The 26,967-nt window shown below is 47.1% G+C and overlaps 1 protein-coding gene across 1 annotated transcript in view; it reads left to right on the forward strand.

The window, feature by feature from the left end:
• The window catches only part of SPECC1 (sperm antigen with calponin homology and coiled-coil domains 1), an 86,642-nt gene that overhangs the window by 45,101 nt on the left and 14,574 nt on the right, over nucleotides 1-26,967 (forward strand). Inside the window, exon 9 of the mRNA XM_012651448.1 lies at nucleotides 22,163-22,279. Coding sequence (XP_012506902.1) covers nucleotides 22,163-22,279 — 117 coding nt within the window. The remainder of the gene's footprint in view (nucleotides 1-22,162; nucleotides 22,280-26,967) is intronic.

The following is a 26,967-nucleotide window of genomic DNA, read 5'->3' on the forward strand; positions in this document are numbered from 1 at the left end:
GCTCCAAGCCCCAGGATTTTCAATTTTCGCGCCGGCGCCAGTTGACCAAGAATGCTGGTGAACAACAGCCGCAATGCTGGCCGAGAACAGCTGCAATGCCCTGATATGGTGAGCTGCTGGTATGTTTTCTTCTGATCGGCTCTCTCCTGTTTGTGGTTTTTGCGGTTATTCCTGCTATCTCTACTTCACACTCCCGGCACTGGGCATTATGCTGAGGCACATCCTGTCATGGAGCTACTCCTGCTCTTACTCCTATATTTAACAAACAACTAAAAGCAAGCACGGTTACAGAAGCAAATGGCATTAGTTAGAATCAAAAAGAATGCATTCATAAAAACAACAAAGTACAACAAAGTACATTCTCCTACTACTAATTCCTGTCTTTCAAGTGGTTCTTTCCTGCCTTCAATGTGAAGATAGATTCTCAGTAGAAAGTGAATGTCATCACGGGCCTCTAATCCACTGAGGCCCTTTTTCCCCACTGTCTGCTTATGACACAGATTTGTGAAGACATTTCAAATGACACAGGCGTTGTCTTACAACCAGAGGCAGCAGTAGAGTGTTTGGAAAATAAACGTGAAAGACCATTTCCCAGGCTGTGATGGACATGCAACCTCTCCTGGTGACCCACGTGTCCAGTTGGCTTTCTGTCAGGAGCCAGCATGGTTTGGCACACCCTCTCCCACCCTCAGCTGTGTGGGCACGCCCAGAGGTACAAAAGATTTCTCTTTTTTTTCCTCTTTTTTTATTTATTTTTTTTGAAACAGAGTCTCACTCTGTTGGCTGGGCTAGAATGCTGTAGCATCAGCCTAGTTCACAGCAACCTCGAACTCCTGGGTTTGAGTGATCCTCCTGCCTCAGCCTCCCAAGTAGCTGGGACTACAGGCATGCGCCACCATGCCTGGCTAATTTTTTCTGTTTTCAGTTGCCCAGCTAATTTCTTTCCATTTTTTTAGTAGAGGTGGGGTCTCACTCTTACTGAGGCTGGTCTTGAACTCCTGACTTCAAGCAGTCCTCCTGCCTCGGCCTCCCAGAGTGCTAGGATTACAGGCGTAAGTCACCATGCCCGGCCCACAAAAGACTTTTCTAAACAAAAATATCAAAGGGCGAAGAGAGACCTGTCAGATTGTTTGCACAGCAGGTGGGGAGGGACTTGTCCTCCCACCTTCATCTATTGAGTACCAAAGAAGCAGCCACAATGAGTCTAAGCTGGGCCCACGTGCCTCTTTCCCAGGAATTTTGGAAATAAAACTGAAAGATTATAATATATTAATGAAACCTGGATGCTGTTGGTAGCCATGATTTTTGTCATTGTGTGGAAAAGAGTTAACATAACAGGCCTGGGGTGGTTGTCCTTAGAAAAGCCACTTGCAAGGCTGGTCCTGGGTTGGTGTCTGGGAACTTGGATTGTGGGAGGGTTCCCACCGTTCCCTGAACCGATAAGAGAGGCTCACTGTGCCTAAACTGATTGTACAAATGTGTGGTTTATGCTGAACAGCTGCTTTCCTTCTGGGAGACTGGAATGTGCTATGGGCTAGGCAGAGAGGGCCTATGTGACCAGCCCCCCATAAAAACCCCAGGCACTGAGTCCCTAATGAGGTCCTGGTGGTGGCATTTCACATGCGTTGTCCCTGCTCCTTGCTGGAGGAGTTAAATGTGTCCCGTGACTCCACTGGAGAGGACTCTTGGGAGCTTGTGCCCGCTTTCCTCTGGACTTCACCCTTGAACCTTTTCCCTCTGCTAATTTTGCCTCGTGTTCTTGTGCTGTGATAAAGTTGTGAATAGCTGAGACTGTGGGTGGATGCTGGGTGCTGCGTGTCCTCCTAGCGATCATCGAACCTGGACTTTCTATGTAGCTGTGACAAGGAGCGTGGCACTGACCCACTGCAACATGCGTGTTCCGTGAAGGCGCTGTGCTAAGTGCAAGCAGCTGGACTCGAGGCCCTGTGTCGTGTGATTCCAGAACGGGCAGCTCCACAGACACAGAGAGCAGATTAGGGGCTGCAGCGAGAGGGTCGGAGTGGAGCGGCCACTTCGTGGACACAGGCTCTGCTCTTGGGGGGATGAAAATGTTCAGAGACGCAGTAGCGGTGCTGGTCGCACAGCATTGTGAACATACTAAAGACCACTGAACTGACACTGTAAACTGGCCTAAAATGGTGAATTTGGGGTTATGTGAATTTTACCTTGATGGGAAAAAGTGCTATGATGTGTATCACTTACCATGCCTTTTTATGCTTGTGCTAAATATTTGTGAAATTGTACACGTTTTCAAAAAATAAGCTCCCAGAAGTGAGTTTGCTTTGTGAAAGGGTGTTCCCGTGTTCGTATGTCATACACAGTGAACAAGACTGTCCATTCTCCGCTGCTGGGTCCGTGTGCTCTTTCGACCTTCTTCAGCCTGAGAGGAGAAAACGACATTTCTTTTCCTTTTTCATTACTGATGATCAGTTTGTTAATCATTTATACATTTCTGGGAATTACTGGCACGGTTGCTTTGCTTTCCTATTTGTGTGTTCATCTTTTTTCCTCAGAATTTGTGACAGCTCTTTTCGGCTGCGTTTGGCTTTAATTCTCAGCAGAGTTGTGTGTGCCCCGGGCGGTGCGCGGAGCACCTTAGGGCCCCGCCGCCCGCGCCCAGGGCCAGGCGCTTCAGCCCCCTGGCTGACCCTTCGGCGCTTACCTCTGCGGTGCTAAAGAGCGTGCCTACAGCGGCTGTTTCTGTTTTTTTATTTTAGATGTTATATTTTGCTCTTCTCTGAAAGATGAGGATTGCTTTCTTTTTCACCCTTGCGTGCTTCCTGTCTCCCCTTCTCTCACCGTAGTTGTGGACATCTGGAGTTCACGTGGAGATGACATAAATGTTACTTTAGATAAGCCAGGCAGTGGTATATGCTGTAATTACTTTTTCTTTTGGACAACCATTAGTTCTCCTACACTTAAAATTGTCTAGTTTTGTTTGTCTACTTAGTTTTCTCCGTAAATATCACTAATGCAACCTCAAACTCTCTGAGATGCCTCCGTACATCACACAGGCCAGGGGTCCCCCCGGCCTCATCCTGGGGAAGTCTCTGGGCCTGCCGCGCAGAGCCACTGTTATTTCTTTGCCTCTCTCTTTTTCGATCGTCTGTATCCCTCATCCTATTTTCTCTGTTTTCTCTTGTTTGTTTTTCCTCTAGTATCTTGTGAGAATGGGTTCATAGAAGGTAACGTTTTCTGACCTTGCATCTTGATTTACCCTGATACTCGATGGTTTCAGTGAGTATAAAATTCCAGGTGGGAAGGATTTCCCCTCATAGCTGTGTGGCGTTGCTCCCTGGCCTTCCAGTTTGCCGGTCCTGCGGCCAGTGCAGGCTGGTTCCAGTCCTTTGTAGGGTTTCTTCCTCCTCAGAAGCTCGGAGGAGCTTCTGTGTCTCCAGCATTCTAAAATTTCGGGTGATGCACCTCACTGTATATCTGATTTTCTTCTTTTCTGTCATGCTGGGCACCCTTTCAGTAAAGTAATCAACTCATGTCTTTATTTTCTTGGATTATTTCATTGGTAATTCTCTGCTTTCTTTTTCCGGAACTCCCCCTAGCCTGGTCCCCTAATTACCATATCCTTTTCCTCCTGTTTTCCATCTCTTTGCCTTACAGTCTTCTCGGAGGCTTCCTTAACTTAATCTTCCTAATTCCGTTAAATGTTTCATTTCAGATATGTTATCATATTTTTTTGGTTTTTTTTTTTTGCATCATTTCAATTTTTTACTTTTAATTGTGGTGAAATACACGTAATATTTACCATCTTAACCATTTGTAAGCATACAATTCAGTATTGTTGAGTATATTCACATCGTTGTATAAGCAGTCTCCAGAACTTTTTCATTTTTCAAAACTGAAACTCTGTACCCATTGAACACCAACTCCCCTGCTCCTCTTCCCGCAGCCTCTGGCAACCACCGTGCTGCTTTGATCACTATGAATTTGACTACTCCAAGAACCTCATGTAGGGGTAGGCGTACAGTATTTGTCCTTTCGTCGCTGTCTTATTTTACTTAGCATAATGTTCTCAAGTTTAATCTGTATTATGCCATGTGCCAGAATTTCCTGCCTTTTAAGGCTGAATAAAATTCCATTGTATATATTTGCTATCATATTTTTAACTGCTTGGATTTCTTTTTTGTACCCTGAACTTTTTGTAGGGTCATATTCTTGTTTCATAGATGTAATGTTATCTATGAATTTCACTGAGGATAACAGGTTGCTTTTATCTCCAAATCTTCTCCCTACCTGGATTGTTCTGCTGGTATCTTCCTTTGTTCTGCTGGTATCATTTGGTCTGTATCTTTATGTTAGAGGTGTGACCACTCAGGTTTAAGAGTGGGGCTCTACAAGGCTGACTTGTGGCCCTTAGCATTGTGTGTGAAGCTTCGACTGTGGTCTTCACTGCAGGCTGCTGTTGCTGATGTCTGTGTCTTTAGGTCCTTCCTCTATGGCTCATCAGACTCCCCAGAGAAGGACCTTCCAGTCCCCTGCCTGAGGGCCCTGGCCTGACAGCCAGGATTGGGGTGGGGAGGGACTAGTGGACTGCGTCAGCCTCACCGGATAAATTCGCTTAATCCCCGTTTTCAGTATGTCACTCATGCTCCACTGTGCTCAGTCCCCCATCCACAGCCCCTGTTTTATCCTCCGAGTGTGCAGAGAAGAGAGGCGTCTGGAGCTCCGGCCGCTTTGCAAACAGGTCTCCAGCCATGGCCTCCCGTTTTAAGCACATTCGTCCCGCTACCCAAAGTCCCTTGTGCCACCAGGTTCCTGAGCCTTTGGGGATTTTGCACTATACATCAGGGTGATTTTTTGCTTTTCCTTACTGTTGACTTTGGATTTAGTTTTCTTAGGTCTGTCATGTTAGTTACTTCTTGTCTGTTGACTTTTCTTTCTTTCTTTTTTTTTTTGGTTTGTGCTGATTATGCAGAGCAAGTCTGTTGACTTTTCAACTGCCAAAATTCTGTTTCCTTTGTTGTTCCCTTTTTGCTTGTCAGTTAATGCCTTTGGGGGAAAAACATTCCTTTTCTGTGGTTTTAGTGGGGCTTCAAGGAGGAATGAAATGTTAAGTGCATGTGTTCAGTCTGCCGTCTTTACCTGGAAGTCTCAGAGCTCTTTTTTTTATTATCCCTTAAGAATTTTAATCTTCACTGTCATAGAGGTTCCAGATATTCTTTTCATATATACTATATATATGTATACATACATATACCTTTTTTCTTTCTGAGAAAGCATCTCACTCTGTTGCCCAGGCTAGAGTGCCATGCATCATGATAGCTCACTGTAGCAAATTCTGGCTCAGATGTTCCTCCTGCCTCAGCCTCCCAAGTAGCTGGGACTACAGGTGCACTCCACCATGCCTGGCTAATTTTTCTATTTTTTATTTTTTGTAATGATGGGGTCTTGCTCTCGCCCAGGCTGGTCTTAAACTTGTGGGCTCAAGTGATCCTCCCGCCTTGGCCTCCCAAAGTGCTAGGATTACAGGCGTGAGCCACCACGCCTGGCCTGTTTATTAGGTAGAATTTTTCCTTTTTTTCCCCTAGATGGATGGCTATTTGTTTTAGGATCATTTATTTAACAATCTTTCTTTAACTACCATTGTTACAGGGTATCAGTGAGACTGGAGTGTGTGTCTGGACTTTCTCTCTTCCCTGCTGCTGTTCTGTTGGTCTGGTCCTCTGCCACAGGTGGCTGCTGAGCAGAACACCGAGGCCATGGGCATGAGCACTTCACCGTGTGCTGAGCCCGGGGGGCTCTGTGACTGTCAGCTAGCATTATGTTAGTGTTATTGTGATGATGTCTATGCCTTGGCATTTTTCATTATTTGATTATACTTGTTGATTTTCTAGAGTTTGCTCGGCAAACTATTACAGATAATGATAATTGTTTCTTCTTTCCAATATTTATACCTCTTGTACTTTTTTATTTTATTGCATTCATGAAAGCCCAGGACAATGTTGAATAATACTATTGATGGTGGATATTCTTGTTTTGTTGTCCGTTAATAGTAGTATCTCACCTTTAAATATGATTTTTGTATTGTTTTCTTACGCTCTGTCAACTAAAGGAAGCTTGCATCTGTTCTGAGTTTACTGAGAAGTTTTTTTAATCCATAAATAGATAAAAATTATATGAAATTCCTTTTTAGCATTTAATGAGCTATCCATATGGTTTCTTATCTTTTAACTCATTTATATAATTAATAACACAAATAGGTTTCCTATTTGGGAAGCATTCTTATGTGTCTGGGGGCAAAAATCCAACTTTGTGGTGGCATGTTGTTCCTGAGGGAAAATCTCTGCTCAATTATGGTTTTTCTTTAATATGAAGCATATTTTTTTCTTTTTTCTTTTTTTCTAATTTTCCTTTTGAAGCATATTATTTTTTATACTCAGCAATGAAAGGACATTTGGCTTGTTGCTTGGTTTAGGTATAAATGAAGTTTTGTGTTAATAAGTCCTGGTTTTTTTGTTACAAGGTTAATAAGCACTAAAACGCTGTATCATATGTACATAGTCAAAAAAGCAGTAGGTATTTTACCATCTTCTCTAGTAGGATTGGTGACAGAATTAATTCTTAGCCAAAGGGAATATTTTATACTCTGGGTACAAGACTCTGACAAATGAAAACCCGAAGTTTTTAAAAATTTGTTGGGTAGAAGTTAGAAACCTCTCATTTAAAAGTTCCAGACAATTTTTGTGTTCTCTCAAAGTGAAGAGTTAAATTTTCCTTGGGACTGAATGCTCTTTTCTCGTGGTAAAGTCCCCTGAAAGCACCTTTTAGTTGCACAGAGGTAAACTGAAGCCTCACCTGTCCTCCAGGGAAACTTGCAGTGAGCTGGCTCAGTGCCCGTCCGTGGCCTGACCCCACTGGGGCTGGAGCACACCCTCCCTCCCTGCTGGCCAGGTGAGCCGTTGGATTCCGTGAGGTGTGGTGAAGTCCCTTACCTGACTGTGGTTTTTGTCAGAAGCTTTGATGTCTAAGAGTTTGTGCTCTAGATGTTTTGAACCATACTTAAAGGTTCCAGCTCTCATGCCTTCTTGGTGGTTTTATCATTTATTTCAGTTAATCCTTTTAATCTAGAAGTTTACATTTCACGATACCAATGTTACCGTTCCCATTTATGCTTTTTGTGTAATTTACGAATTTGCATTTATGTTACTTGCATGGTATGTCTTTGTACCTCCCTTATTTTTAATTTTTCTTAGTCACTTGTTTTAGGTTTATTTCTTATAAATAGTTTAGCTTTACAGGTAAGCTGAAAATTCCTCTAACAGGGCACTGTAGCCCATTCATGTTTTCTTGGCTGTTAACATGTGTTTTATCTCAGTCTTGCCGTCTTGTTTTATGTCTTTAGCGTCCTCCTCTCACTGGCTTCCTCCTTCCCCATTCTCCATCCTCTCACAGGGCGTGGGGAGACAGGTGGGTTGAGATGGCGGAAGAGCATAGGCCGTCTCACCGGAGACTCTGCGGGGTAATCACAGTGGGGTAATCATGAAGTTTAAAGCCAAAGTCAGTTTTTGTTGGACTTGAGCAGAATCAATAGGTCTTTTCCAATCGAACACATTTTTTAAATGTAGCGCTTAAGAGCCAGTCGCATTAATGAGAAATGGTTCAGCTGGCTCCTTCGGGGTCGGAAATCAGAGCTGGAGGCAGAGCTGAGCCTGGCTGCTCTCGCCAGGGACGCTTTCTGGGACAGATGGAGGAAGGGCTGTGTGCATGGGCCGTGTCACCAGGTCACTGTCACCAAGGGAGCAGTTCAGAGTGCTGTGCCTGGGCATAAGAGGGACTCCAAAGACCCAAGAGCAAATCTGGAGCCGTGGGAGCTGGAGAAGACGGGGTCAGACAGCAGCCCGGAAGGACAAGGGTGGTGATGCAGTGGGGGTGCAGAGAGGGGTGGGTGTGGCCTGGCCCCCCAACAGTCAGCACCAGGTGTCCCTGGTATCTGATGCCTCATCACCAGCGCACGTGGGCTGTGCCTGGGCTGTGATGCTTCTGGGAGACTGGGCTTTGCAGCACCAGGAGGTTCCACAGCCAAGCAGAACTACTCAACAGAGATTTAAAGCGATAGTTGCGAACTTTTCATTCTGGTTGGGCAAGATTACTTACCAGTTTGCTATGTGGTACAGGATATTCTTGAAGGTACTTTTAATTACACAGGGAGGATTCATTTTTGCCAAATGAAATTCACTTAGCTACTTTTGTTGGTGTTTTGGGGAAGATGGAACATAACCTGTCCCTTCAGCTTTCTTCTTCTTGTTCTTGATCTGATTTTTTCAATTTTTTTTATTGTGGTAAAATACCTATAACCCAAAATTTTAACCTTTTTAGCTATTTTTAAGTGTACAGTTCAGTGGCATTAGCACATTCACGTTGTTGTGCAGCCATCACCACTTTCTATTTCCAAAACTTTTTCATCATCCCACACTGAATCTCTGTACCCTTGAAACACTAGCTGCCCGTTACCCCTGCCCCGCACCACCCCGAAACCTCTATTCCACTTTCTGTCTCTCTGAGTTTACCTGGTCCAGGTATCTCGCATAAGTGGGACTTATATAGTATTCGCCCTTTGGCGACGGGCTCATTTCACACAGCACGGTGTCCTCAGCTGCGTCATGTTGCAGCGTGTCCAGCCGCTCTGCTCTGCATCTGTCGGCACCTTCTCCTTTCGTGCCCCCGCCCCTACCCTGGCTCGGGAGTCGTGTCCTCCCCTGTCCTCCAGGACTGCAGCTCTGCCTGGGAGACCACCTGCCACCATTGCTTTAAAAACCCTTAACAACTCTGTAGCCAACATACGTAGACCCACATTCCCAGCCTGTGTGGAAAGTCCAGCTTTTTTAAGAGGGATGTGCCCGCCCTTTTCTCTCAGATATGGAACACAGCCCCTCACCCTCCCCGGTACCACCACCTCCTTCTCCTAGACGATTAAATCCTCCACGTCCTTAAGGAAAAGAAAAGAGTGTTTTCGTCTCCAAGGACTTGGGTTCCAGGGCTCTGTAAGGCATCAGGGTCCGTGTTGAAGAATCAGAGGCAGGAGGGTGCCAGGCAGGGGCAGAGCAGAGATGGGGTGGGCCATGGGGGGAGCGTGGAGACCGTGCGGCCTTGGGAGCAGGTGGCCGGAGGCCGGGACATGCAGCTGGAGAGACCGGGAAGTCGGCCCTGCCCGATTCCTCCCAAGTGCCGGAGATGAGGGCACCGGCTGAGGTGGGCTTTTGGAGACTGCGTTAGACCCGCTAAGCGTTCGTATGATGATATAGCTTCATCTTCTGGCTTTCCAGGATCTGCCTCAAAACGTTGCCAATTTATACTTTTTTCCCATACGTATAAAAATGTTACATGTCATACCAGCTTCAGGAAGTAAGAACAGGATTTTCAAAATAAAATGCTGTAAGAATGTTTCCTCGTACTAGGGGCTGAGGGTGATTTAAAGTGCTGTTGTCCTCTTTCCTCCTGGGCGGAGGGCATCTGTAGATCAAGTTTGCCAGCAGCTGGTATTGCAGCATGACACCATCAAACACCAAAGCCATTATCTTGCCATCATTAAGAAAAAAGAGGCCTTGATAGTTGCTGCTCTTCCCTCTCCCTCCCCCAGGACAGCATGTTAGTCTATTCAGATAATTACAGTCCCAAGGGAATCCGCACTGAGCATTTTGTCCATTCACTTACTCATGAAATGTTCATTTGGGAAAAAGAAGTACTGTAGCCACAAGAAGCTTATGACTTCAGAGGCTGAGGGTGGGAGGTGAACATTGGGTTGACCGTTATTTGTCTAGTATAAAACTTGGTCTTGGAACAAAATTTCTTAGAATAAATTCTTCAGTTATTGCATACTATTTTCTTAGTAAATGCATCCAAAAATACAGACGTGCCATTTCTTTTAAAAAAAATTTATTGAAAATATCCTCCTTGGAGTGCGAGGGCATCGTAGTGTGAACAAAACCACATTGTTGTCGAAAACTTTGTGGATTATCTTATTACTTTCATCTTTCCACACAGGCTAGGAATACGGGTCTAATTGTGTTGGCCAGAGTCATTAAGGGTTTTAAAGCAATAGTGGCAGGTGGTGGAGGACAGGGGTGGGGGGAGACGGGAGAAGGGGGCAGATGGATGCAGAACAGAGTGGCTGAACACGCTGCAACGTGGACAGACCCAAGGACATCACACGAGTGCGATGAGCCAAGCACCAGAGGGTGCACACGGTGAGAGGAGGGGACGTACACATTAGTGGGGGCGGGGTCTGAGGTAGAAAAACCTCTTTGAGAGCAATTTGGCAGAATCTGTGAAACTTTATTCCACATGTCTGCAGAGATGTGCACGTAGAGATAATCACAACAGTTTTTATAATAACGAGACTGGAAACAACCTAAATGGGTTAGTTATATCTGTCCACGCGATGGACCAGCGTGTGCCGTTGGAAAAGAACGAAGTAGGCAGTGTGACGACAAGTAAAGCTGGCGCTTACTGGACATTTACCGTGTGACAGACACTGTTCTAAGAGCTTCCCGTGTCACGTGTGCACTTCGTCTCGCCTGCAGTGCTGCGGGGCGTGCAGGGTGGCCCTTTCACTCGAGATTAGGGAAGCTGAGGCGTGGAGAGGTGGGAGGTGCTCGGCCCTGCGGCCGGTGGGGGCCTGTGCGGTGTTTGACTCCTGCTGTCTGGCGTCAGGATCCAGGCCCTCCGTCTCTGCACGGTGACTCCATACGCAGAGAAAGGACCCACCTCTGTCTTGGTGAGGCTGCCAAGCACGCTACGTCCGCATGAAACTAGGGGACACACGCATGTTCGTGTAAGTGCAGCGTGGTGCTGTCCCACAGAACTTTCTGTGAGGCTGGGAATGTTCTAGATCTGTGCTGTCCAATCCTGTCAGCCCACATATGGCTGTTGAGCACTTAAAAGGGGACTAATGTGACTGAGAAACTGAGTTTTCAATTTTATTTCATTTTAACTAATTTAATTAGCCACATGTGTCTGGTGGCTGTCGTACTGGCCGGTGCAAGGTGAAATACAAGTGTGTGGAAGACAATGATTGAATCCTGTGGTTTTCAAACCCGACTTTTAAAAAGACTTCTGCAGAAACATTAGTTGGAAGAACAGTTTCTATAATTGTTTGTCTCCAAACCACTAGTATAATCTAGCCACTCCATTTGAGAGATGAGGAAACTAAAGCCCAGAAAAACTGAGTCATTTTCCTGAAGTCACAGTCACATGGCTGCTTTAGCAACGGAGGAAGGAGGCGCAGGTCGCAATTTGGGTCAGTTCTTTCCTCTTTAGAGTAATTTACGTTTTGGTTTGCCGAGGGCTTCATTAAATCTCACATCAGCTCAGTACAGCCAGTCCTCACTTAGGGCAGTGGGTTCTTGGAAACCGCGACTTCAAGTGAAGCCACTTGCTGTGTGCCACGGGGACTCCACTCTTGCTTATGTCAGTTGGCCCGTGGTAAAATCGGTTTTGTCACGCAGGATGGCATCGTTCGCCTAATGACACCAGTTCCAAGAACCCATCGGTGACGTTAAGTGAGGACTCATAGTAAAAGAAAGAAGCCAGACTTGTGTCTGCTGGGTCCCCAGGACCCCACGGGGGCCTTACGGTAACTCCACGTTCCCGGCTCAAGTCTGTCCTGCCACCTGCCCCTTGCGTGCGGTGAGCCCTGCGGTCAGGGAACATGCCCCTGTAGGTTTGTAGATCCTAGCACCTCATGCAGCAGCGCTCTGGAAACGTTCGCTGGCTGTAATTACAGATGTAGGAGCCAGGGGTTAGACTCTGCTCCCAGCCGAGAGAGTGGAACCATCAGTGCAGGTGGTTCATGAGGATTCTTCAGCATTTCCTTGGGGAACTGGTGGATACAGATAAACTCTCAGCTGGGAGAAGGATGGTGTTTCGGGTGCTGACAGATTCCTGAGCCTGGAAAGTGGGTGTCCGGGTGATCCTAGGATGAGTAGAGCCAGCAGAGCTGTGAATAACCATGACCTTTTTTAGAAAGAGTAAGCAAAGGAAAAGAGTGAAATTAATGAAAATGAGTTAATCAACTCAACAGAAAGGCAGTAGAGGAAAGGAGGGAAAGAAAATTCCAGAAAAGTGTTTCTGCAGAGACCTAGAGCATGGTCCTGGGGACAGTAGGTGGCAGAGAATCGTCTGGGACCCATGCTGAGGGGTGCAGAGAAGACCTGCTCACAGGACCCCCAGCGAGCCGGTGCTCCCGTGCTCAGCCACAGCGTCTGGCCTCCGTGGGCCAGCGCGAGGTCGGGAGGTGTCGGGCAGCAGGGCCGGCGCTTGCAGTGCAACTGGATCCAGCGTCAAGAGGCCAAGGCCAGAGAACCTCGGGAGGAAGTGCTGTGGGTGGACTCCTGAGTGTTAAGTGGAAAAGGAGGAAACGAGAGGGAGGGCCTCAGCAGCTCTTGTGCGTGAATGTCCTCAGATGCGGTATCTGCCCACACATCTCTAGAAAGAGAGCAGCCCTCTTGCCTGCCCTTTTGCCTGCAAAGGGGTGTGTTCCCTCTGTGACCTCATACCTCCCCCGTGGCCCTCGCCGTGGGAAGCACAGGTTGCTCCTTCCTAGACCAGCTAACCACGGCCTCTGCTGCAAATCCTCAACGCCTTCAGTGGGGTTAAAGAGAGGGAGCAATCGTTTAAAATGTGAATTATTCCAAATTAATCTGATCTCTAAATTTAATGCAGTTCTGATTAAAAATCCCAACAGACTTCCTTTATTCATGAACTTAACAAAATAATTGAAAATTCACCTGGAAGACTAAACAAGACCCGCCAAGAATGTTCTGAGAAAGAATAACGAAGGTGGGGTTGTCCTCCCTGACTAGAAACACACCACGCGTCCACCGCGGAGAAGGCTCCGCGCCACACCATGCTGCCCCCCGAGGCGCTCCGAATGGACAGCGCAGACGGTGGCAACAGTCATGAACGTGGCCCTACAGCTCATGTCGGAGAGTATTAGTGACATTTAATTGGCTAGATTGAGTAAGTCCACATTTTTTTAAATCTTAAAAGATAAGTGAAGGTTGTCAGACCTGATTTGGGAGACAATGAGCCATATAAAATCTTAAGAAGAAGAATAAATGACGAAAGCAGTCACTGGAACAGGATCCGCAGTGGAAAGCAACTCCAAGGAAGCCCAGAGTTATGTGCTTGAGGGACAAAAGGCCGGTTCCGCCGTCACAGAGACATGACTCTCCTCTTTGCCCCAAATGTACAAGAAGCAAAGCAAGGTGCTCTGGTTGTCTGCAGCTGTACAGCGAACCACCCCAAATGCAGTGGACGAGAATAGCAACGATGTTTATTCTGCTCGCAGATCTGCAGTTTGGGCATGACTCCCGTCTGCTCCGTGGGGACGGCGGCCTCGCATGGAGCCGGTGGGGGCCGCCCGGTCTCTCTCCTCGCAGCCTCTGTACGTGGCCAGCACGTGTCTCCTCATACCTCGGCCTCAGAGGTCCCAGAGAGAGAGTTCCGAGAGTCCTGGGAAGAAACTTCAAGGCTTCTTGTGATCTGGCCTTGGAAGTCCAGGTCACTCCCTCCGCATCCAAGCAAATTGTTGATGCCAGCCCAGGTTCAAGGGCAGGAGAATCAGACTCCACCTCTCAAGTGGAGGATTTCAAAGAATCTCCTCAGGATCTGCTAAGCACAGAATCATATAATTACTGGGATTCTCTTTAATTCACATGACCTTGGAATCTATGTTGGCTTATTTTTGTCTATGTGTGATGTCATTAATATTTTTAATAACGTGTATTATTTTAACCTCATTGTAAAAGTAATAGCTGGTTGTGGTAGGAAATGGAGATACACATACATACAGAGATGAAGAAGAATTAAGCTAAATGTCCTCTCACTTAATTTGATTCCTATTTCTGGCCTATTGAAATCTTTTCAGATCATGAATCTATTCATTTCTTACTCTGTATCCTTCCCAGATTTCTTTGACCAAGTTAGCAAAAACGTAGAAAAGTATAGGTCTGACTAGAGGACCAACTCTAGGTTGACATTTACCAAATAATTAGTGGAAAACATCAAGTATCTAGAAGTTATTGCATATAGCAAACCCGTCAAAAACCAGAACATCGGAGTTTAACCATGAGCTTCATAGGAATGTCTGCAGATTGGAAAACTGAGTAATAGATTATTTTTGTGAAAATTTTTACAAAAAAGTGTACTCAGCCTAATTGATAGATAATTCTAGTTTCCCATTGTGAACAATGACGGGGCAATAAGCATCCTTATAGGTGTGTCATGACTATTCCTCCAAAACAGGTAGTCTGGGTATTACTGGTCAAATCATATTTCCATTTTTTAAAACAAGGCTTCTAGCTGCCTTCCTACAAGCCTGGCCACTTTATATTCCCGTCGGCCAATATGAGAATACCCGTTTCCCCACATCTTCATTAACTCTATGAATTATTAATAACAGGTTTTTTTATTTTTACTAATTTATGAGTGAAAATAATATTTTTATTTTCTGGTGAAACTGAACATCTTTTCATATGTTTCAGACTATTTGTTTTTCCTCTTCAGTGCATTACTGGTTCATTCCTCTGCCAGTTTTTACTTGAGTTATTTATCTCTTTCTTATTGATTACAGGAATATATTCTGAATATTAGTCATTTGTGCTCTCTCTCTCTCTCTCTCTCTCATATATATACTGGTTTTAATTTTGTGATACAGAAACTTAAAATTTTAAGTTTCCTTTACCAATGGATGGTTTCTCAGTCCTTTCCTTGATGCTTTCTGCATTTTGTGCCTTAGATGGCTTTCTTTCCTCAAGATGATAAACCTACTCTGTCTTGTCTTCCTTCCTTTCCTGTCCCTCTCTGTCACCCAGGCCAGAGTACAGTGGCACAATCATAGCTCACTATAGCCTTGAACTCCTGGGCTCAAGCTTCCTGAGTCACTGGGACTATAGGCATGAGCCACCACACCTGGTTTTATATTTTCCTAATACTGTTATAATTTTGGTTTTTCAACTTATCCATATGGAACTTATTTCTAGACAACAAACAACACAGGACTGATCCACGAGAGAAGGGAAACACGAGAGGTGATGCCCTGATCACCAGCTGTCTGCCTGGGAACGGTTCCAGTATTGCAGTACAGAGAGCTGGTGTCTGGGCAGAGCACAGCAGCCCCGCTGGCTGAGGGGGCAGAGATCCGAGAGGATAACTGAATGGAGTGGGCCATCAGTGAGGAGGAAGCTATGCAGAGACAAGGCCCCAGAAGTCTGTGTGCAGGTCTCATGGCCAAGGGCTGTGCTGTCCACATGCAGGACAAGGCCACTGGAGGTCTACCAGATAGCCTGAGATCAGAACAGGATACTGGAATGGATTGGTGCATGTCTGTCCCAAGCAACGAATGAATACATGTGCAGGGAGGGGCGTGTCAGCTGCGTGTGCTGAGATTTCACGTCAACCCGCTTATGTTTGTGTGTGTGCGTTGTGTTCTCTCACCAGATCTCAAAGTAAGCTTGGTCCCCTTGGGTCTTAGTACGCATTCTGAGCCTTAGTGAGAAATGAGCTTCTTTTATCTTCTTTTATCCTCTAAGACCTAGAAATTGTTACATTTTCCCAGAAAAATAAAAAGCTCAGTCTGATTCCAGCTGTGACAATAAAGACTTACCAAGAAAAGCTCCAGAGAGATCCAGGAAGCAAGGATGTTTAGGTCGCCATGAGACAACTCGTTTCTGCAAGAATGAACTTACTGCATTTTCTAATCCGTCTCCTGCCGTTCTCCCAGAAGCTTTGCTTTGTTCTTTTCAACTTTTTTTAAACTTTTGCACTTAGTACGCACAGAGTCAGTCCATTCATAGAAACCTAAGGGAGGAACCGAGAGATCCTCAGAGAAGGGAGGTGGAGGGAAGTCAGTGGGAGGCGCAGAAGCCGAGGTGCCCTCAGTGGGACTTCACGCAGCTACCATCCGCTCGGGCTCTGCAGCCCCCTCCCCAGGGATGGATGTTTTCACCAAATGTTGGTGTTTCCAGGCGACAAAAGACAAACGAATAAATCTTCTAGAAGCAAATGCCGTGGGATGTTGGGGTTTGCTTTGCTCTGTCCCGCTGGGCTATTTATGAGTATTGCCTCTACGTTCGCCCTTCTGGAACTCTGACTGCGACTGCAGGCACTCCCGGAGGGCATTCGTGGACAGGCACTAACGTCAGGGTTCTACCTTCCCATGTACTATTTCATGTCTTCGTTTTTCTCAGATGACTTGCTGCATTGACAGGGACAGAATTCTGTGTCTAACAAAATTTTCTTCTGAGTCCTCCTAGGGACTTAGCCAATTTTGGAGATGCTTGGAATGTTATCTTTTTCTATATCTGGGACTTCCTTCCATCAGAAAGTTCCGTATACCACTCAGAAATATCTCTAAGGTATTTATATCCTAGGGAAAGTTAACGATAATTTCCCCACTTCTCTGGGGAAAATAATCAGCGAGTTTCTTTCTGCTGTTGCTCCGCCTTTTCCTCCTAGTAAATCTTGTAGCGCATAAATTCCAAACGTGAGCGTTCACGGTGAACAGCTGCACCGCAGTCCCTTAAGATGATCAGGGTCCTCCCTCCCCCGCTTCCTGGCTTCCTTTTCTTTTTCATGGAGGCATAACGTGCGGTGTACATGGGGATTTGCACGAAGTGAGCGTGTCCGTGTAACTGGCATCTGGGCCCAGGAGGCACAGCCTTGCCACACTCCAGAACCCTCCTCAGGCTCCCTCTGGTCACCCCTCCACTCCAGGGTAACAATAGTCCTAGTCAGTGTTATTCAGGAACAAACATCAAGAAAAATACTGGAAGATATATCCTGTGGGATGTGGTGTTGGCCACTTTTCATTTCCTTCTAATGTTATTCCTTAGATAAGCCCCTGAAATTCAGAGGAGTGATAACTGGGAAAAGGAGCGTATCATATTAACATCCCTTGAGGTCACTTGTGTTTTTATCTTAGTCTTTGGCCACATCTGCGAACACTGGGGACTATTGCCTGCGGTTCAGCAGAACTAACCTCCCTCTACTCTAAGGCCTGAGCCGCTTCTAATCATCTCTAGCCAAACATCAGGCTTTTCACCCCATCCAGGTGTAGAACCTAGAATGTGTACTCAGCTTACTTCCTGGGGTGCCCGGGACCGGCCCAGCCACCCATGCCTGGAAAACTGTTGGACTCCTGCCCATTACTCAGTACATCGGTGCAGCCCACATGAGTACCTTTCTGCCCTGGTTTCCTTGACCTCTCTGGTCACTGCAGCGGACTGGATCTTAGCCCACTCAGCTGGGACCCACATACGCTGCCGAGCTCCTGGCTGTGCCCCGGGGCTGGAGGCTTTTCTAGTCCAGGAAACCAGCCGTTCAGAGCCTGGTGAGCAACAGCGTGATGCCTGTGTCCCTGACCTTCCTCCACAGCCCAGTCTACAGGACCTGCTGGAAGACGTGTTAGCCCCGATGCCGCCCAGGCTCCTTTAAGACTGCCCCATCTCCCTCTCGGTGAGGCGGTCCCCTGCGCGCACCACACCCCTCACAGCCATCTGTAGACAGGTGCATAGGGGAACAGTAATTTAAGCCATGTGGCTTTTCCAAAATGACATGAGAGAGAGAGAGATGATAAAACATACATAGACTCATCTCCTTTCTGTGATTCATTTTATATCCATATGAGAAAACACGAGCATCATCAGAGTGTGCCACTTCACGTCAGCTAACTCATTCATGAAACCGTGCCTGATGGCTCACGAAAGTATGCTTCAGTGATCAGAAATGAAACCACTTTGGTAATAAAAATAGCAACAAAGCAACCACTGAAATGTATACAGTACTTTGCAGGTTGCTATTCATCCTCTTACTTGAGGTGTCATAAATGTACACGTCTTTAATTGTCCAGCCGGCTGTGTAGGGCTGGGAGCTGTTGATGCTCTTTTTGCTCAAATAGAATTAGGGGCAATTTCAAATGGCACCGAGGGAGTAGGCTTGGAGTTGTTCCACTCAGAGATAAAAGGGTAGTGTTTTGTTTGATAGTGTGATGTTCTTGGAGTGAGTATACTATTACAGATCATAGCTGGTTGCGCTCTGTCTCTGCCAATGCCAGAACAATAAAAGTCCAAAACGTGGAGAATGTTGTTTATATGTAAGAGAAGCATTTCCTGAGCAAGATGTTGGGTTTGTTTATATGACTAGATTGCAATTTTTATAATAATTCCTTTTTTTTTGAAAGGACTCTTTCTCCTTTTTCTTGCTGGGTTTTCTACGTTCTTACTGCTGAAGTACAAATGTCTGTGGGGAGATACGGCCCTCACTGCCCACCCCCCCCCACACCACCCCCCACCAGAGAGGCCACGAGCCACAGTTTGTCCCGAAGCGTCCAGGCCCTCTGAGCTCTCCTGAGCTTACAAGTCATTTTGTTTGATTCTTTTTCAGCTATGGCTTTGATCTCACCAGATTTTAGCCTCAACCTACTACTCGTTATAGTTATAGAACAGGAACACTCTTAATGGTATTCGGTTAGCCAGCATACGGGGCACTGTCTAGGTTGTGTGAGGTGAGTGGCATTGCCAAGCCTTTGGATCCGTCTGGCCTCTCAGAATGCTTCTGAAGAAACTACAGAGGGGAAAAAATGATATTTCATATTTGTACCATAGATCTGTGGTCCCCGACCTCCAGGCCATGGACCAGTACTGGTCTCACCCCTACACCTGTCCATGGAGAAACTGAAAATTGTCTTCCATGAAACTTAGGAAATTGGGGGGGGGGGGTGGTACATAGCCGGAGGAGAGTGGTGAGCGGTGGGTGAGCGAGGGAAGCTTCATCTGTATTTACAGCCATTCCCTGTCACTCACATCACCGCCTGAGCTCCGCCTCTTTCTACCCCCAACCCCCATCCGGGGAACATCGTGTTCCATGAAACTGGTCCCTGGTGCTGAAAAGGTTGGGGACTGCCACCATAGATGGTACAAGATATAAGGGCTCATAAAATGTTCTCATGTTTTGGGAAAAGAAAGATTGAACAAGTATTAAAAGCTTTAGCTATAAAGTAAATTTGGGAAGGAAAATCTGTTTGGACATATGAGCTTCTCTGCACGGTGACATTCACCAGTGTGCAGAGGGCAATGCTGTCCACCCCTGAGCCTGTTCCTGGTGGTCCTGGCCTGGCCACAGAAAATGTGATTCTAGTTTCTTTAATTCACAAGAGTGAAAGAAGGAAGTTCCACCCTTGACTCCTCTAGAATCTGTTCTCTCCCACCCCCGGCTTTTTCGTTCACTCCTGTCCCAGACGTGAGTCGAGCGAGCAACGGGGTCTGCTCAGCACTGCGGACAATGCTGAAATCCGTGCAGAGGTCGTCCTGCCCTGTGCCCTCCCCTCGCCCTCCCCCAGTGGCAGTCTCGTAGCAAATGGGACATGTGCCGTGGAGTCAGACGGAGCTGGCATTCTGACCCTCACTCTGGTCCTGGCAACGTTTCTTTTTGCTGCAGCTTTCTTGTCTGTAAGGTGGGTGTAACACTACTTGCTGTGTATGGCTGTTCTGAGATTAAATGAGGAAATGCACAATGACAGGGGCAGCATAGGTACTCAACAAATGCCACTGCCCTTCCCACCACCACCATTTTGGGAGCTTTACATTTAAGGACTCATATTTCAGGGACGTCTGTCTTGATCATTGAGCATTTGGCTTTCTATTTCATATATGGCTTCTCTGTTGGCAACAACATTGTATATGTCAGCATTGCCTTTTGGGAAGAACAGTTCCAGGTGCGGTGCTGTGCCTGCCTCCATTTACACAGGTGCCACGGGGTGAGCACAAACAGTAAACATCAACCAGTGGTCTCTGGAAATAGAGTCTGACTTTCCCTCGGCTGGGTCACAAGCACCGTTAGACAGGGACGTGGAGGAGGGTCTCAGACAGCCCGTGCCTGGCAAAGAGAGGAAGGAAGGAAGGGAATCCAGCTTTGGTAAAAGCCGTGACGCTCTTTAGTCCCTGGAGGCTTGCCTGGTCCTGCTCCTTGTTGTTTGCCTTCCCGGGGTTTGATGTCCACAACATCTGGCTCAAATGCTTGAGACCTGGAGTGAACTAGATGGGTCACGGCCTCCCGCCTGTTTCTTTCCTCTGTTTTTTTTTTAAACATACAAACCTCTTCAGAGAATGTAAAATCGACATGTTTGCCGTTTCCAGAGCAGCATCCTGTCCAGGTCTCAGTAGGTGGCTGTCGATCCCAAAGAGACCATGAAGCCAGAAAGCCGCATGCTAAGCCCAGCAGAGGTCCCACTATTGCACGGTCAGCCCGAAAACCCACCGGGCTCCTCCCGCAGGGGCATCCTCGGACTTCTGTGTGACGCTGGTGCTTGGCAACTGTGGAAAGTTGGTTGTCCCTGAGTCATGAAAACCAGAATGAAAAGGCATTATTATGGTCGCGTGTTGCTTTCAGCGAGCGGTCCTTCCCTGGGTAAATGTCACTGCAAAGCAGACTTGAGAACACGTCATCTTCCTGAAGGCCGGTACTTTAGGGGAAGTTCTGGGGTCTACCAGGGTCTCTGACTAGAGCTGAGAAGAGGCTTGATGGATGGAGCCTGGGTGGGGACTAGGGTTCCTGACATCCACGTTGCTCGGGTAAGCCATGTGTGTGACGTGGGATGCCAGCCTCCATTTCTCGATTTCTTTACCTGTAAAATGAGGCATTTGGCCAACCTCGTTGCTAAGGGCCAGGCTGCCTCGAACACACACTCGAAAAATCTAGATTAAAAGCTCAAATGAGATCATCGGCCATTCGCTTCCAAGCCCCTAAGGAAACTTCATGGGAAACGTTATGCCATATTCTACTACACATCTCCACCTACGTGTATCCTCTGAAACTTCTGCCCACACACTTTGAGAAGAATTCAGTAAAATCTCCCTCCCCTACTCCATTGTAATTTTATGCCTTGTTCTCCTTCACCCTTCCTCTTCTTTTAAGCTGCAAGTTGCTTCTGCTAGAAACAGCCTAAGTAACCTTCCCAGGGCATCAGAGTTGACTGCAGGGGTGCGGCCGCATCTGACTGTTTGGGCCGGGGGTGCTGGTTGGCGCCCACTGCGGCAGGAAGAACCAGTTCCTCTGCCGCGCCTTCACCTGCGCAGGCTGCCCTTCCCCCAGGACCAGAGTTAGGAGGGGCAGGGGGAGGACCTCCCCAGTGGGTGTGGGGAGATTGCAGGAAGGAGCCCTGTTCTTGCCCAATTCCTCTTACTGCCCCCAAACTGCTCAGAACACAGACCTAAGACTCAGTCGGGCCCTAACTGTGGCCCATGTCCGCACTCCCTCGCGAGGCCCCTCTCCAATGCTTGAAGCAGCCACTGCGTCAGACAACCCAAGCATTACAGCATCAGTGGGCTTTGGAACCTGATATTTCCTTGGGGAGAAGCTTTGCAAATCCAAGGAAGAAAACTTTGCTGGGGTCAGCAGGTGGGTGACAGGTCTGGGGATCTAAGAGGTAGAGGTGCACTGGAGTCCCCAGGTGGCCTGGGGACCTGCCTGGGAGTCTTCATTAGCCATCCTCTCCATGGGCCTGGATTTAAAGCTGGACTTCGGTTTCCTTATCAGTGTGTGCCCCTGTCCTGAAGGAGGAGCTGCTGTCCCCAGGAAGCCTTTGGACCCCTGCTTCTTCAGTGTGCTGGCACAGAGGCACTGAGCAGGCAGGGTTTTCTTCTCCCCTGGGAAGCCTCTGAAGTCGTGGGGAGAAAAATGTGGTAGCAGGAACCAGCCACAGACCAGCCACGTGGGTCTTTAAGATCTTACTTTGTTCTACTTGTAATTGGGGTTATGCATAGATGATGATGATGGTGGTGGTGCTGGTGACGGTGGCTCTTCCTTGACCAAATAAGTCTGGGAAATGCTGGGATATACAAAGGTAATCAGATGGGTTAATTTGACAATAGGATGTATCAGAGCCTTTGACAACTCTCCCATGGGGCAGACAGAAATTCCCTATTGTTTCGAAGCCTTTTTTTCATGCTGTTCTGTGGATGGATTTGGCCAACCCCAGCCCATTCCTGATACCAAAATGAGATATACTCCCAGCAGATTTGTGTAGTTTATTCTTATGTTGCTTACTTGAAAACCCAAAGACGGGTTTCCATCTTATCACAGTTCCCTCATATTCTTGACGTTTGATGAATACTGCTCTTCTTCCCCACAGAACATTGACATCACTAACTTCAGCAGCAGCTGGAGTGACGGCCTGGCCTTCTGTGCGCTGCTGCACACCTACCTGCCTGCCCACATCCCCTACCAGGAGCTGAACGGTCAGGAGAAAGTAAGTCATCCCCACTGTTGTACTTGGGGGAGGAGCCGGGGAATTCCTGGCGGTTACATCCCAGTCACAGAGGGCTTTGTAGACCTGGAGCAGAAGTTGGGATGTCGATACCAGGCACAGATAACTACTGAACAAGTGACTGCTCGTTGGAATCCCATCCTCAGCAAATGCTTCTCAGTTTCCCTTCTCAATAGCCCGTGTTTCCTAGAAAAAAGCAGTGAAGACAAGTTTCCTGTGGCCACTGGGAAATTCCTGTGGCTGCTTTCCAGAGAAAGCCCTGATGGAATCTCACCTTCACGGTTAAGAGCTTGGCCAGCATTTTTCCAAGTCTATTACAGAGAACCAGAAAGCACCACCAAAAAGAGTTTCCTGCTCAGATAAGCTTGGGAAACTATTTATTATTAATATATCACATTCTTAGAGAGCACAATGCACATAATACTTTAAAAACTTCAAGAAGTCCTACATTAGAGAAATAGACGAGACTTTGTTTAACTCAACAAATATCGGATCCACGTAACTTTTAACTTATTTATTTATTGTACTATAATCACCTATAGAAAGGGTTGGCAAACTTCCTAAGAGCCAAGCAGTAAGTTTTGTGGGTCAGTTGGTCTCTGTCACAACTCAACTCTACCATTGGGCTAAAGTGGCCATTGACAGTTTGTGAATGAATGGGCATGGCTGTGTACCAATAAAACTTTATTTACAAAAACAGGCAATTTTTTTTCTGTGAAGTGGGAAATTTATAATAAATTTTTTAAAATAAAAATAATTTTTTTAAAAAAACAGACAAATTTGGCCCAGATTTGGCTCATGGGCAGTAGTTTGCCAACCCCTGACCTAGAACATCCCACAAAATATTCCACAGAATGTACTTTGGAAAATGCTGTGCTAGACCCTGCCCTCAGCCACTCAACAAGAATTTCTTGCCAAGAATTATTTCGCGTACAGTGGCAAAGACAATAGTGGACAGCGAAGACATTCTGTGCCCTTGTGAGGCAGACAGACAGTAAGCAAGCAGGTAAACTTACAGCAGGTAGAATTATAAATGAACAGTTATAAGTCATGAAAGGGCCCTGAGAGAACGGTGCTGCGGGAGCGCATGTGGGGGTCTCACACAGATCGGGGAGGCTGAGAAGGTCTTTTAAAAGGTCATTCTGGCTGTCACGTGGAAGGGTGAACTGGAAGGGGAGCAAGAATGAAAGAGGAGCGGCTAGTTAGGTGGCTATTGCCGTAGTTAACAAGAGAGCCTTACCGCGGCCTTACCAGCTAACCCGGACTAGGGTGGTGGGAAAGATTCAGAACGTGTCTTAGATACGGCGGCAGCTGGACCCAGTGACAGAGTGGTTGTGGTGAGGAGAAGAGGAAGGAGGCAGGGACAGCTCCCAGGTGCCTAGTTTGACAGAGCGTCTTCTGAAATGGGGAGGGCATATTTTAAAGTTCTATTTTGATTCTCCCATATCAGAATTTAAATAAAGTCCAAAAAATGGTCATGGCAATGATAATAACCGAGCAAAGTGACTTGAGTTTTTAAGGTGTTAGGGTTGTCAACAGAAGTGAACCAGTAGGGCCTGTGTGTCTGTGCACGTGCATCTATCTGCTGCTTATCCAGACTGACACATAAAATTAACCATCTCACGGCGCACTAAAATCTTACAGCACTTTTGTGTAGGATGCTTTGTTTGTAATCTGTGAAGCAGGATGGACAGGATTAATAAATATTTTGGGGAAAAAAGTTGTGCCTAAGTCATGTTAAGTCTGAAATGTCTGTGAAGTATGCAGGTGGCAGTGTCAGGTGATTAAATGGCAAATCTGGAGTTCGGATGGGAGAGCAGAGCTGGAAAGGGAGTCATCCATGAATGGTCAGCACTGTCTGATGGAAGTTTCTGTATCTGTGCTGTTCAGACGACAGCCACCAACCACATGGGCTACTGAGCACTTTAAATGTGACTATTGTCACATTGTGACTAAAGAACTGAATTTTTAATTTCAATTTTAATTTTAATTAATTTTAACTTATATAGCCACGTGGCATGAGTGGCTGCCGTGCCAGACAGGGCGGGGACAGGTGGCATTTAAAGCCATCAGAGTGGAGGAGCACGCCCAGGCCCTTGGTCCTCGGGGAGCTGCAGAGGAGAGGGGTCGGTGTTTGCTGTGCAGGTAGAGGGAGGACCCAGCAGAGGGAAGGAGGAAGGAGCAGCCAGAGAGCCGGCGCCGTGTCCTGGGGGCCGAGAGCCGCAGCCAGCCTCATGGGTGTGACCCAGGCGTCCGTTCCCTCCGTTTGATTTTTTAGTCTCTGCCTTTCTGACACGACGTTGTGAAGGTAACTAAGCAAATAGTGGACATAAAACAATTCAAAACAAGCAGCAAAACCTTGCTAAAACCGTGATAAGTGTGGGCTCGCGCCCGTGCACGCACGTGTCTTCCTGAGAGCGCCATGTCTGTCACGCTCCCTGCACTCGTCCAAACTGACTGGCTGCTTTGTCCGGGAATCGGCACGGATCTGTTGGGGATAACGGGCGTCAGCGCTTGTGTTCAGGCTCTGAACCGTGAGCATTGCTCCCTGATGTCCAAAGCCTCTGTGTCTCCTCCGATCTGTGATTCCTGAGCACTGAGCCGCCAGCTGCCCAGCAGCCTCCCGCGGACGTGGCAACCTGTGGCAGGACAGGCAGGTGCCGTGGTGGACTGGTTTTCTGTTGCCCTTATGGGACAGGGGCCCCGATTTTCTCCACTAGGATTGGAGACTCTCCAAGTCTGTCCTACTGTTCCTGGGGAGCACGCCAGCTAGCATGTGGAAGATTGCAGGTCTGTGACAGAGTCGGCTCCGGAGGTCTGGAATTTTTCATTTGAAGTTCTATTTGGTTTCACGGTCACCTTGAGTTTGTGTCCCAGAGCCTAGGGCTCTTGTTAGTTACCTCCTGCGGCCTGCTCCCGGAAGGGACGGCTGGCCTCCTGCTCCCTGGATGTCCTATCCTGGCTGCGCTCCCTGGGACAGTGGCTGCAGGACAGGCCGTGCCCACTCAGTGTGTGGCTTGCCCTGGGGGACACCTTTGTTCTGTTTGGTGAGAGAGGTCTTATCTAGTACAGTGACGGATGAGGGTTTTCAAAATAATGTGCCAAGGGAGGCAGATCTCTGCGGCATAAAACTGAGCAGTGTGTGCAACTCAGAGTGGGGATCTCACTCGAGGCAGGGGGATGAAAGGGGAGTTTTCTTAAAAGCAGCAGCATGTTAGAAGTTGGGTTTCAAAGGGAAGAAGCTAACTTGAGTTCAGCGTGCACCTGAGACTTCGTTAGGGTGAGTGGAGCATCACGTCCAGCCCCTAACCTGGGGCCACGTTCCAGTAAGCTCTGTGGGCGGTGGGGGGCGGGGAGGGAGGGTTTTCTTTTGTTTTTTGTTTGTTTGTTTGTTTTGGGGGGATGTACACATACATCAAAAAGGGCACCAAGAGAGGCCTCTAATGTTTGTAAAAATCTATTAAAATAAAAATCTAAGAATTGTACCATGTAGCTATAGATAGCTCAGAAAGTTCAAAACTCATGCTGCCCCCTGGATGGAAGTAATTGAACCAAGTAACTTTGACATTGGTGTTAAATAGGGTATTTTGGATAAAAACTAGCAAGGATGTCTTCTATAATAGTAAAGAGATATACCATCACAGGGTGTGAGTTACAAGTTAGTGGACGGTTTTGGCATTTTTTGTTTTTTGGGTTTTTTTTCCAATAACAATGTCAGGGTGGAGTGCTGGTGCACAGCTAGTGCATGTGGGTTTTGAGAAAGATTCTCCAGACAAAGTTTAGCACAGAAAGAAGACGTTTGTTTTACTTTTCCCAAGCAGAAAAGGGCCAGCATGGTGAAAGAGGAAGAGGAAGAGTGTGCTGGGAGAGAATGAGGTATTCCGGCTTTTTATTTAGGAATTGTAAAAAGGGGTGCGGATGATTTATGGTTGTAGTCAAGTTAACAGGGTGCTGTGAACGCTGATGCTCCTCTTAGCAGCAGGCAGGTAACAGAAGCCGGTAACAGAAGGACAGACGGGTTTATCGCTGACGTTGAGGTCTTGTGTTGATTCTGCCCCTGGGGAAGAGCCTGGCGCCTGTAGCAGGCACCCCTGCTCGTCTGTTCAGGAACTCCCCAAGGCTGCAAAACAGTATCGCAAAGGCAGTTTTAAAGAGAAAGATTTATATTTCCTTTCTGTCTGTTCAGGCTCTTTTCAGATGTTGTGAAAGCCTGCCAGCTAGTCAGCTATTGAGAGAAAGAGCAGAGAGCAGGGAGAGAGCTCATGACTGATCTTTAGCTGTTATTAGGAAATTGCAGGATTAGATAGTTTCCTGCTATTTCAGCAAGGCCGCCCCTTTCAAAAAAGATAACACATTTATCTGTTAGCCTATGAAACTGTCCACTTAAACAGGTTCAGATGGTAGAATAGAATAGAATATTTATGTCGGTGTCTGAAATGATACATGAATGTCGGGGGAGAAAGTCTGGAAAGAGAAAGTCTTTTCTCCCATCGGTTTTGGGTCAGAGGCCTTACTGGCACAACCCCGCCAGCCCGGCCAGCAACAGAGTTCTGCCATGGGTCGGGCACTTACACTGGAACCAGAAGGCCCTCACCTTCCTCCCCCACCAGGGTAGAAACCGAAGCAGTGACAGCCGCTCACCTGTCCCGTACCCTGTGTGCCAAACTGCA

This window comes from Propithecus coquereli, unplaced genomic scaffold (genome assembly GCF_000956105.1).
Source record: "Propithecus coquereli isolate 6110/MARCELLA unplaced genomic scaffold, Pcoq_1.0 Scaffold355, whole genome shotgun sequence".
Taxonomy (NCBI): domain Eukaryota; kingdom Metazoa; phylum Chordata; class Mammalia; order Primates; family Indriidae; genus Propithecus; species Propithecus coquereli.